The 12,210-nt window shown below is 50.0% G+C and overlaps 1 protein-coding gene across 2 annotated transcripts in view; it reads right to left on the bottom strand.

Moving 5' to 3' along the window:
* Nucleotides 1-10,066, bottom strand: part of slc52a2 (solute carrier family 52 member 2) — a 31,450-nt gene extending 21,384 nt beyond the window's left edge. The window contains exon 1 of one of the 2 annotated variants that reach the window (XM_069915083.1): nucleotides 9,978-10,066. In XM_069915083.1, the coding sequence (XP_069771184.1) occupies nucleotides 9,978-10,038 (61 nt within the window). In that variant the 5' untranslated portion in view covers nucleotides 10,039-10,066. Of the gene's footprint in view, nucleotides 1-6,072; nucleotides 7,456-9,977 lie in introns of those variants that run through there. The other variant, XM_069915084.1, reaches the window with a different exon arrangement.
* Nucleotides 10,067-12,210: the final 2,144 nt, after the last annotated feature.

The following is a 12,210-nucleotide window of genomic DNA, read 5'->3' as shown; positions in this document are numbered from 1 at the left end:
AAAAAAAAACAGAATATAAAGCTAGAATACTATCGGACCATTCACCCTTAATATTGACAGTAAAGTTAGAGGACATCCCTCCAAGAATGTATAGATGGAGATTAAACCCCATGTTACTTAAAAGGCAGGATTTTAGAGAATTTATTGAAAAACAAATTAAAATGTATTTTGAAATAAATACGGAATCAGTGGAAGATAAGTTTATACTATGGGATGCAATGAAAGCGTTCATTAGAGGGCAAATAATAAGTTATGTAACCAAGATGAAGAAGGACTATAATCAGGAAACAGAGCAGTTGGAAAGGGAAATAGTAAATATAGAAAAAGAATTAGTAATGAAGGAAGATATCACTAAAAGAAGAGAATTGGTGGATAAAAAAATAAAATATGAAACACTACAAACATATAAGGTAGAGAAGAATATAATGAAGACAAAACAGAAATATTATGAACTAGGTGAAAAAACGCACAAAATCCTAGCATGGCAGCTTAAGACAGAACAAGCTAAGAAAATGGTATTGGCATCAAGGAAAAAAGACAAACAAATTACATATAATCCAAAAGAAATTAAGGAAAACTTTAGAGAATTCTATGAACAATTATACCGAACTGAAAACGAAGGGAAAGAAGGGAAAATAGATGAATTTCTAACTAAAATTGAACTACCAAAACTACAAATAGAGGAACAAAATAAATTAACAGAGCCATTTGGAATAGTAGAAATACAAGAGATAATAAAAAAATTACCAAATAATAAGACACCAGGAGAGGATGGATTCCCAATAGAATTCTATAAAACATTTAAAGACTTATTAATTTTGCCCCTCCTGGAAGTAATCAACCAGATTGATAAAACGCAAAGCTTACCAGATTCATGTAAAACAGCAATAATTACAGTAATACTAAAGCAAGGAAAAGATCCACTCACACCAGCGTCATATAGACCAATATCTTTACTTAACACAGATTATAAGATAATAGCTAAATTATTAGCAAACAGATTAGCAGAGTATGTACCGAAAATGGTAAATCTAGACCAAACTGGATTTATCAAAAAAAGACGCACAACAGACAATATTTGTAAATTTATTAACTTAATTCATGCAGTAGAAGGGAGTAAAGCGCCAACAGTAGCAGTTGCTTAAGACGCAGAGAAGGCCTTTGACAGGGTAGAATGGAATTATTTGTTCAAAGTATTGCAAAAATTTAGTTTACCGGAGAAGTATATTAATTGGATTAAGGCATTATATAAGGGACTGTTAGCGAAAGTGACAGTAAATGGACATGTATCAAAGCAATTTAACTTATGCAGGTCAACACGACAGGGATGCCCACTATCACCTTTATTGTTTGCGTTAGCTATAGAACCTTTCCTGCTTTGCGGAAACTGCCAAAATGTTTGGCCTGGAAGTCAGCCTGAAGAAAACTGAGTATATTAATTGGATTAAAGCATTATATAAGGGACCATTAGCGAAAGTGACAGTAAATGGACATGTATCAAAGCAATTTAACTTAAGCAGGTCAACACGACAGGGATGCCCACTATCACCTTTATTGTTTGCGTTAGCTATAGAACCTTTCCTGCTTTGCGGAAACTGCCAAAATGTTTGGCCTGGAAGTCAGCCTGAAGAAAACTGAGGTCCTCCATCAGCCAGCTCCCCACCATGACTACCAGCCCCCCCACATCTCCATCGGGCACACAAAACTCAAAACGGTCAACCAGTTTACCTATCTCGGCTGCACCATTTCATCAGATGCAAGGATCGACAATGAGATAGACAACAGACTCGCCAAGGCAAATAGCGCCTTTGGAAGACTACACAAAAGAGTCTGGAAAAACAACCAACTGAAAAACCTCACAAAGATAAGCGTATACAGAGCCGTTGTCATACCCACACTCCTGTTCGGCTCCGAATCATGGGTCCTCTACCGGCACCACCTACGGCTCCTAGAACGCTTCCACCAGCGTTGTCTCCGCTCCATCCTCAACATCCATTGGAGCGCTTACACCCCTAACGTCAAAGTACTCGAGATGGCAGAGGTCGACAGCATCGAGTCCACGCTGCTGAAGATCCAGCTGCGCTGGATGGGTCACGTCTCCAGAATGGAGGACCATCGCCTTCCCAAGATCGTGTTATATGGCGAGCTCTCCACTGGCCACCGTGACAGAGGTGCACCAAAGAAAAGGTACAAGGACTGCCCAAAGAAATCTCTTGGTGCCTGCCACATTGACCACCGCCAGTGGGCTGATAACGCCTCAAACCATGCATCTTGGCGCCTCACAGTTTGGCGGGCAGCAACCTCCTTTGAAGAAGACCGCAGAGCCCACCTCACTGACAAAAGGCAAAGGAGGAAAAACCCAACACCCAACCCCAACCAACCAATTTTCCCTTGCAACCGCTGCAATCGTGTCTGCCTGTCCCGCATCGGACTTGTCAGCCACAAACGAGCCTGCAGCTGACGTGGACTTTTTACCCCCTCCATAAATCTTCGTCCGCGAAGCCAAGCCAAAGAAAAGAAGAGAACCACTAGTAGAATTGATAAGAACAGAAAATAATATAAAAGGGATAAAAATAAAAGACAAGGAATATAAAATCAGTTTATTTGCGAATGATGTTATAGTATACTTAACAGAACCAGAACTATCAATAAAAGAATTATATAAGAAATTGAAGGAATATGGAGAAGTGTCGGGTTACAAGATCAACGTAAATAAAAGTGAAGCAATGCCTATGAATGATGCGGATTTCTCAAAATTTAAGAAAGAATCACCATTTAGATGGCAAATGCAAGCAATAAGATACCTAGGTGTACAAATAAACAAAAATCTCGGCCAACTATATAAACTCAATTATTATCCACTAATGAAAAAATTACAGGATGATTTAGAGCATTGGAAAGATTTACCATTAACACTAATAGGAAGGATAAATTGTATTAAAATGAACATTTTTCCAAGGATATTATACTTATTTCAGGCATTGCCAATACAACTGACAGAGAAATTCTTCAAGGAGTTAAAGAAAATAATAAGGAAATTTTTATGGAAAGGGGGGAAACCGAGGATAGCACTAGATAAATTAACAGAATGGTATAAACAAGGAGGCTTACAACTGCCAAACTTTAAAAATTATTATAGAGCCGCACAATTAAGATACCTATCAGATTTTTATCAAACAAGGGAAAAGCCAGATTGGACTAGATTAGAATTAGATAAAATAGGGGAAAAGACACCTGAACACATATTATATAAATGGGATGAAAAATTGGTACAACATAGAAGTTCTCCAGTATTACATCATCTACTCAATATTTGGAAGAAGATTCATGTAGAAAGAAATAAAACAAATGATCAATTACCAAAACTAATATTGACGCAAAACATGTTACTCCCTTTTACAATAGATAACCTTTCCTTCAGAGAATGGGAGAAAAAAGGGATTAAAAGAATAGAAAATTGTTTTTCAGGAAATAGATTATTATCCTTTGAACAAATGAAAGATAAATACAATATAACTCAAGATACAGCACTGGCATATTACCAATTAAGATCCTACTTGAAGGATAAATTAGGAAGCAGTTTGAGTTTGCCAGAGGGAAGTAACTTTGAATATGTGATTACAGATACAATGATAATCAAAAGATTTATAACAAATATGTATATTAAACTGCAAGAAAAGGAGAATGAGGAAACAAATGGTAAAACTAAACAAAAATGGGAACAGGATTTAAATATAAATATAAAAAAGGAAACATGGGAGAAGTCATGCTCTGGAACGATGAGAAATACAATAAATACGAGGTTACGTATGATACAATATAACTGGATACACAGGCTATACATTACACCTCAAAAGTTAAATAAATGGGACCCAACAGTATCTGATAGATGTTTTCGATGTAAAAAAGAAATGGGAACAACAATTCATGCAATCTGGACATGTGAAAAAGTAGAAAAATTTTGGGAAGATCTCAATCAGATATTAAATAAAATAACAGAAAACAATATACCAAAGAATCCAGAGATCTTTCTCCTAAGTAACATAAAAAACAAAGAATTTGGAATTGATTTGGAGGATGCACAAAAAAGATTTGTTAAGATAGCTCTAGCCGTAGCAAAAAAATGTATTATGTCAACCTGGAAATTGGAAGATAATTTGAAAATACAACAATGGTATATAGAAATGAATAAATGTATTCCATTAGAAAAAATAACATATAGTTTAAGAAATAATATTGAAATATTCGAACAAATATGGGAGCCTTACATTAAATACAATAGCGAAAACCTACCGGGGACAATCATTACCTAAGTTGATGGAAGGAGAAGGAAAGAAAAGAATGGACTCAGTAGAATTTCTGGTGTATTTTTGTTGAGTGACAACATTGTCTGACTGGTTAAATGTATCCTAGATTTTATACCTTAAATGGATGGGAGGGGAGAGGTGGGGAGGGTGGGAGGGGAGGAGGGGGGGAGAAAATGACATTGTATATGTGTGAAAAGGAAAAAATGTGTATCATGGTTAATGTGATTTATGATGTGAAAAATAAAAAATTATAATAATAAAAGCATGTGATCAAGCCACTCTTCTCAGCAGTGATGAAGGTCCCCCAAGATTGGCTGAGCACTGGTCCAAACTCAAAGGCAGTCTTGGTGAATGGCCCACTTCTGCTCCTTGGTCTTGTTTTATGGTTAGTGTTTCAAAACACTAAAATCCTACACCTCCAATCAAGAGGGGCAGGGAGATGGAAACCTCTGCCATTTTATGAACATTCTAATCTCGGCTATTCAACCCATCTTGTCCAGCCTAGTTTCTAGGAATGCTCTTCCATCTTCATTCCAAATTAAAATACGTTAGTCATCCAACAAGATCAGGGCCAATGTGATGTTGGCCCCAACACTATTTCATAGACCCCGACACCTTGAGTCTTTTCGAACAACTCTGAGATAGAGAATGCCAAAGATACACAAACCTAAAGGAAACATCTAGATCTATGCCCCAACTTCTATACATCCCCAATTGGGAAACGTTTCCATTTTACCTTCAGAGTCTTATGTTCATATGAAATCACCCCTCTCTGAAGACCAATCTGAGTAGAGGGCCAACATCTCTTCATACATCAATACAAACAAGCAACCTAGTGAACTTTCACTGCACCATCTCCATTCGGTGCATTCTTCCCTGAATACTGAGAGCAATGCAATATAAAGTACACCTTTTTTTAAGACAGACGGCATGGTAACAGGCCATTTGGCCCATGTGTCCATGCCACCCAATTAACCTACAACCACCAATACACTTCAAATGATGGGAGGAAAACGGAGCCTCCAGGGTAAACTCACTTAGATATGGAAAACATAAAAACTCCTTACAGACGGTATGGTGTTTGCTGACGCTATAAAGGTGTTGTGCTAAGTGCCACGCCAACTGTGCCACCCCCTCTTGTCTCTCTCTCTCCCTCTTTGACCAGTGTCCCATTAATTACAAGCTGACAAATGAGACAGCTTGTCTTCAGGTGCAGTCTTCAACAGCATTGTCTAGAGTTGCCCTACTTCTATGCTCCATCCGCATCTGCCCATCGAGTGCTCTCCACCATTCAAATCATGGCTGATACATTTTTGCTCTCAATCCCATACTCCTGCCTTTTCACCATAACCTCTGACACCCTTATTAATTTGGGATGGCATGGTTAACCCAACACTATTACAGCGCCAGCAATCAGTAACGGGGCTCGAATCCCATGCTGTAAGGAGTTTGTACTTTCTCCCCATGTCTGTATAGGTTTTCCCTGGGGGTGTCCAGTTTCCACCCACCCTTCAAAATGTACCAGGGTTGTAGGTTAATTGGGTATAAATTGGGTGGCACAAACCTATGGGCCAAAGTTCTGTATGCTTAAACCAGTTTACCTATCTCGGCTGCACCATTTCATCGGATGCAAGGATCGACAACGAGATAGACAACAGACTCACCAAGGCAAATAGCGCCTTTGGAAGACTACACAAGAGAGTCTGGAAAAACAACCAACTGAAAAACCTCACAAAGATTAGCGTATACAGAGCCGTTGTCATACCCACACTCCTGTTCGGTTCCGAATCATGGGTCCTCTACCGGCATCACCTACAGCTCCTAGAACGCTTCCACCAGCGTTGTCTCCGCTCCATCCCCAACATTCATTGGAGCGACTTCATCTCCAACATCGAAGTTCTCGAGATGGCAGAGGCTGACAGCATCAAATCCATGCTGCTGAAGATCAAACTGCGCTGGGTAGGTCACGTCTCCAGAATGGAGGACCATCGCTTTCCCAAGATCGTATGATATGGCGAGTCTCCACTGGCCACCGAGACAGAGGTGCACCAAAGAAGAGGTACAAGGACTGCCTAAAGAAATCTCTTGGTGCCTGCCCCATTGACCACCGCCAGTGGGCTGATATCGCCTCAAACCGTGCATCTTGGCACCTCAGTTCAGCAGGCAGCAACCTCCTTTGAAGAAGACCACAGAGCCCACCTCACTGACAAAAGGCAAAGGAGGAAAAACCCAACACCCAACCCCAACCGACCAATTTTCCCCTGCAACCGTGTCTGCCTGTCCTGCATCGGACTTGTCAGCCACAAACGAGCCTGCAGCTGACGTGGACATTACCCCTCCATAAATCTTCGTCCGCGAATCCAAGTCAAAGAAAGATGCTTAAATTTAATTTAAATTTAAAAAAATTTAAATCAAGAACCTATCAATTTCTACTTTTAAATCTAGTCATAACTTGACCTCCACAGATTCACCACCTTCTGACTGAGCAATTTCTCATAATCTCTGCAATAAAGGGACATCCTTTTATTCTGAGGCTGTCCCCTCTGGTCCTAGACTCCCCCACCACTGGAAACATCCTCTCCATGTCCACTATCCAGCCCTTTCAATTCAATCCCTTCCCTTCCCTTCCTGGATGTTTGCTATGTCAATTCTGATTGTTATTCACCAAGGCTCCGATCTCCACGTATCACAGCATTCTGTAGCCTCATGGCTTTTAAGTTTGCTCCTCTTTCTATTTGTAACCTCCCATTTTCACACAAAATCTACTAACTTTTTACCCACTCAACTTCCTCACAATTCCTTTGTGGGCTCTGTATCTTCAACTACTTCCCTTCAAATCAAAGGATGTAGCTTTGGAGCAGAGTTCTCATCCTAGTAGCAGTACAAATTATGGAAATGAAGGCCAAATACTAGAAAAATAGTAAACCCTTGGCATCCGAGAACAGATCCCTGCGACACTCTACGAGTCACCAACCTCCAGGCAGAAAACTTTCCTTCCACTACTTCTCTCGACTTTCTACTTCCAAAAGCACTTTAAAAAAAAACGCCACACAGCCAAAGATCTATGGATCCCATGACTCAAGACTTTCTGAACGAATCTCTCGTGGAGGAGCAAACCCCCCACCCCACAATCCTCTCTGAAGTGACCCCAACAGCCCCCTCCAAAGCCAACAGACACCGCACTCTGAAGCCAAAACACCCCCTGAATCAAACCCTTCACCACCTGCCCCGTCCCCCTCTCCTTTCCCTCCCCCTCCCCCTCCCATCCCCTTCTCCCTCCCGTCCCCTTCCCCCTCCGACCCCTTCCCCCCTCCCGTCCACTTCCCCCTCCCTTGACCCCCCGCCCCCCTCTTCACCTGTGCCGTCCCCATCCCCTCCTGTGAACCCCCGTCTCCTTCCCGCCCCGTCCCCCCGTCCTCCTTCCCGCCCTCTCCCCCCCGTCTCCCCCCCTTCCCATCCCCTCCCATGAACCCCCGTCTCCTTCCCGCCCCGTCCCCCTTCCGGCCCGCCCCCGCCCTGTCCCCCCCCGTCTCTCCCTCCCCCCCGTCTCTCTCCCCCCCCGTCTCTCTCTCCCCCCCCGTCTCTCTCTCCGCCCCCCGTCTCTCTCTCTTCCCCCCGTCTCTCTCTCTCCCCGCCCCCCGTCTCTCTCTCTCCCCGCCCCCCGTCTCTCTCCCTCCCCGCCCCCCGTCTCTCTCCCTCCCCCCCGTCTCTCTCTCTCCCCCCCGTCTCTCTCTCTCCCCCCCGTCTCTCTCTCTCCCCCCGTCTCTCTCTCTCCCCCCCGTCTCTCTCTCTCCCCCCCCGTCTCTCTCTCTCCCCCCCGTCTCTCTCTCTCCCCCCCCGTCTCTCTCTCTCCCCCCCGTCTCTCTCTCTCCCCCCCGTCTCTCTCTCTCCCCCCCCCGTCTCTCTCTCTCCCCCCCGTCTCTCTCTCTCCCCCCCGTCTCTCTCTCCCCCCCCCGTCTCTCTCTCCCCCCCCGTCTCTCTCTCTCCCCCCCGTCTCTCTCTCCCCCCCCTCTCTCTCTCCCCCCCTCTCTCTCTCTCCCCCCCCCGTCTCTCCCCCCCGTCTCTCTCTCCCCCCCCGTCTCTCTCTCTCCCCCCCCGTCTCTCTCTCTCCCCCCCCCCGTCTCTCTCTCCCCCCCCGTGTCTCTCTCTCCCCCCCCGTCTCTCTCTCCCCCCCCCCCGTCTCTCTCTCCCCCCCCGTCTCTCTCTCCCCCCCCCGTCTCTCTCTCCCCCCCCGTCTCTCTCTCCCCCCCCCGGTCTCTCTCTCTCCCCCCCGTCTCTCTCTCTCCCCCCCCCCCGCTCTCTCTCCCCCCCCGTCTCTCTCTCTCCCCCCCGTCTCTCTCTCTCCCCCCCCCGTCTCTCTCTCCCCCCCTGTCTCTCTCTCCCCCCCTCTCTCTCTCCCCCCCCCCATCTCTCTCTCCCCCCCCCATCTCTCTCTCCCCCCCCGTCTCTCTCTCTCTCCCCCCCCCTCTCTCTCTCCCCCCCCGTCTCTCTCTCTCCCCCCCCCCGTCTCTCTCTCCCCCCCCGTCTCTCTCTCCCCCCCCCGTCTCTCTCTCCCCCCCCCGTCTCTCTCTCCCCCCCCCCGTCTCTCTCTCCCCCCCCCGTCTCTCTCTCCCTCCCCCCCGTCTCTCTCTCTCCCCCCCCCGTCTCTCTCTCCCCCCCCCCGTCTCTCTCTCCCCCCCCGTCTCTCTCTCCCCCCCCCCGTCTCTCTCTCCCCCCCCCGTCTCTCTCTCTCCCCCCCGTCTCTCTCTCTCCCCCCCCGTCTCTCTCTCTCCCCCCCGTCTCTCTCTCTCCCCCCCCGTCTCTCTCTCTCCCCCCCCGTCTCTCTCTCCCCCCCCGTCTCTCTCTCTCCCCCCCTCTCTCTCTCTCCCCCCCCGTCTCTCTCTCCCCCCCCCGTCTCTCTCTCCCCCCCGTCTCTCTCTCCCCCCCGTCTCTCTCTCCCCCCGTCTCTCTCTCTCCCCCCGTCTCTCTCTCCCCCCCGTCTCTCTCTCCCCCCCCCGTCTCTCTCCCCCCCCCGTCTCCCCCCCCCCGTCTCTCTCTCCCCCCCCCCGTCTCTCTCTCCCTCCCCCCCGTCTCTCTCTCCTCCCCCCGTCTCTCTCTCCCCCCCCGTCTCTCTCTCCCCCCCCCGTCTCTCTCTCTCCCCCCCCGTCTCCTCTTTCTTCCCCCCCCCGTCTCTCTCTCCCTCCCCCCGTCTCTCTCCCCCCCCCCCGTCTCTCTCTCCCTCCCCCCCGTCTCTCTCTCCCCCCCGTCTCTCTCTCTCCCCCCCCGTCTCTCTCTCTCCCCCCCCCGTCTCTCTCTCTCCCCCCCCCGTCTCTCTCTCCCCCCCCCCGTCTCTCTCTCCCCCCCCCGTCTCTCTCTCCCCCCCCCCGTCTCTCTCTCCCTCCCCCCGTCTCTCTCTCCCTCCCCCCGTCTCTCTCTCCCCTCCCCCCGCGTCTCTCTCTCCCCCCCGTCTCTCTCTCCCCCCCCGTCTCTCTCCCCCCCCCCGTCTCTCTCTCCCCCCGTCTCTCTCTCTCCCCCCCGTCTCTCTCTCCCCCCCCCGTCTCTCTCTCCCCCGTCTCTCTCTCTCCCCCGTCTCTCTCTCCCCCCCCCCGTCTCTCTCCCCCCCCCGGCTCTCTCCCCCCCCCCGGTCTCTCTCTCCCCCCCCCCCCGTCTCCCCGCCCCGTCCGTAACCACCTCTGAGGCAACTCGTTGCTCTCTGGCTGCGGCCACACCCCTTACGTAGCCGCCCTGCCATTGGCTCCCCCTCCGTTCACTCCCGTCCAATGGCGGCTCAGTCCCGAGCGCAGCGGAACCTGCCGGAAGTGGGAATGTCGGATGGAACGGGTTTAAATAGGAACATTTCACCCACCTCCCCCCAAACATAGAAATTAAATCTCAATGGGACTCCTCCCCCCCACAAAAAAAGGACTGCACAATTCATCGGAACAGAGAGAGACCATTCAGCCCATCAAGTCTGCCTTGCCATTCATTCATGAGTTGATCCATTTTTCCCACTAGCCCCCCTTCCCGCCCTGTCCCCCCCGTCTCCCGCCCTGTCCCCCCCCGTCTCCCCCCCCTTCCCGCCCTGTCCCCCCCCCCCGTCTCCCCCCCTTCCCGCCCTGTCCCCCCCCCCGTCTCCCCCCCCTTCCCGCCCTGTCCACCCCCCCGTCTCCCCCCCCTTCCCGCCCTGTCCCCCCCCCCGTCTCCCCCCCCTTCCCGCCCCCTGTCCCCCCCCGTCTCCCCCCCCTTCCCGCCCTGTCCCCCCCCCCGTCTCCCCCCCCTTCCCGCCCTGTCCCCCCCCCCGTCTCCCCCCCCTTCCCGCGCTGTCCCCCCCCCCGTTTCCCCCCCCGTCTCCCGCCCTGTCCCCCCCGTCTCCCCCCCCTTCCCGCCCTGTCCCCCCCCCCGTTTCCCCCCCTTCCCGCCCTGTCCCCCCCCGTCTCCCCCCCTTCCCGCCCTGTCCCCCCCCGTCTCCCCCCCCCTTCCCGCCCTGTCCCCCCCCCCGTCTCCCCCCCCTTCCCGCGCTGTCCCCCCCCCCCGTTTCCCCCCCCTTCCCGCCCTGTCCCCCCCCCATCTCCCCCCCCTTCCCGCCCTGTCCCCCCCCGTCTCCCCCCCCTTCCCGCCCTGTCCCCCCCCCCGTCTCCCCCCCATTCCCGCGCTGTCCCCCCCCCCCCCGTTTCCCCCCCCTTCCGCCCTGTCCCCCCCCCCCCGTCTCCCCCTCCCTTCCCGCCCTGTCGTCCCCCCCCCCCCCCCCCCCCCCCCGTCTCCCCCTAGAATCTGGTTTTCTCCAGATTCAATTTATTCTCACACCATAAAGACAGTTGCTTTATTCTGCCATAAGGCAGAGAGATCCACCGCTGGTAGAAAATGCCTGAAGTGTGAGAAGGAGAAGCAGAGTCCCCTCAGAATCACTGAGGGTCCATGGATACACCTCCAACACTCCAACAGCCACACAGACTTCAGTCCAAATCATCGGCTGCCCAAGCTCCAGATGCACACCTCAAACATGATCGGGAAACCCTCATCGTCCTCGGCACCCTCTCGCATCCGGTTCCGATGCCGGGTGCCCCTTCAGCCCGTCTCCAGCAGTCTGCCGCCTGGTGTGAATCCTTGACCGCAGTCACCAGCAGCCCGCAGCCTGCCTGGGTTCCTCACCTTGAATCACCAACAGTTCGCCGCTTGTGTGGCTCCTTTAGCCGACATATTTATTCATAATCTGTCTATACACATTGTTGGCATTTGGAACACCAAGAGCTTAAAGGAATCTGATCGCTGTTAGCGAGGATAACCTCAGAATCAGAATTTATTGTCATGAACAGGTCACAAAATGAGTTTCTTTGGAGGAACAAAATCAGATTTCTGAATGGACGATGAACCATCTTTGGCAAAAACCAGCACACAAATGGCATCGTGAAGAAAGCACGTCAGTACCTCTACTACCTCGGGAGTTTGCGGAGGTTTGGTACGACACCAGAAACCCAGGCAAATTTCTACGGATGTGTGGTGGAAAGTGTGTTGACTGGTTGCATCACGGTCTGGTATGGGGACATCAATACCCCTGAGTATAAAGCCCTGAAAAAGGACACAGCCAGGATATTACAGGCAAAACCCTCCCCATCAATGAGAACATCTATAGGGAACTCTGTCGTCGGAGAGCAGCAGTAATCATCAAGGATCCACATCACCCAGCACATGATCTGTTCTCACTGCTGCCATCAGAAAGAGAAATTGGTGCCACAGACTCGCACCACCAGGTTCAGGAACAGTGGCTACCCCTCTACCATCAGACTCCTCAATGACAAACTCAATCAGACTGATTTAAGGACTCTTTCTTGTGCACTTTATTTTCTCTGTATTGCACAGTCAGCTTGACTACATTTCTTTATTTGTTGACACGTGAAGGTTGACTCCATTTTTTTTCTGCACTCCC

This window comes from Narcine bancroftii, chromosome 1, assembly GCF_036971445.1.
Source record: "Narcine bancroftii isolate sNarBan1 chromosome 1, sNarBan1.hap1, whole genome shotgun sequence".
Classification (NCBI taxonomy): domain Eukaryota; kingdom Metazoa; phylum Chordata; class Chondrichthyes; order Torpediniformes; family Narcinidae; genus Narcine; species Narcine bancroftii.
Note: the sequence above shows the minus strand (reverse complement) of the source record. Positions and strands in the feature narration are given on the sequence as shown.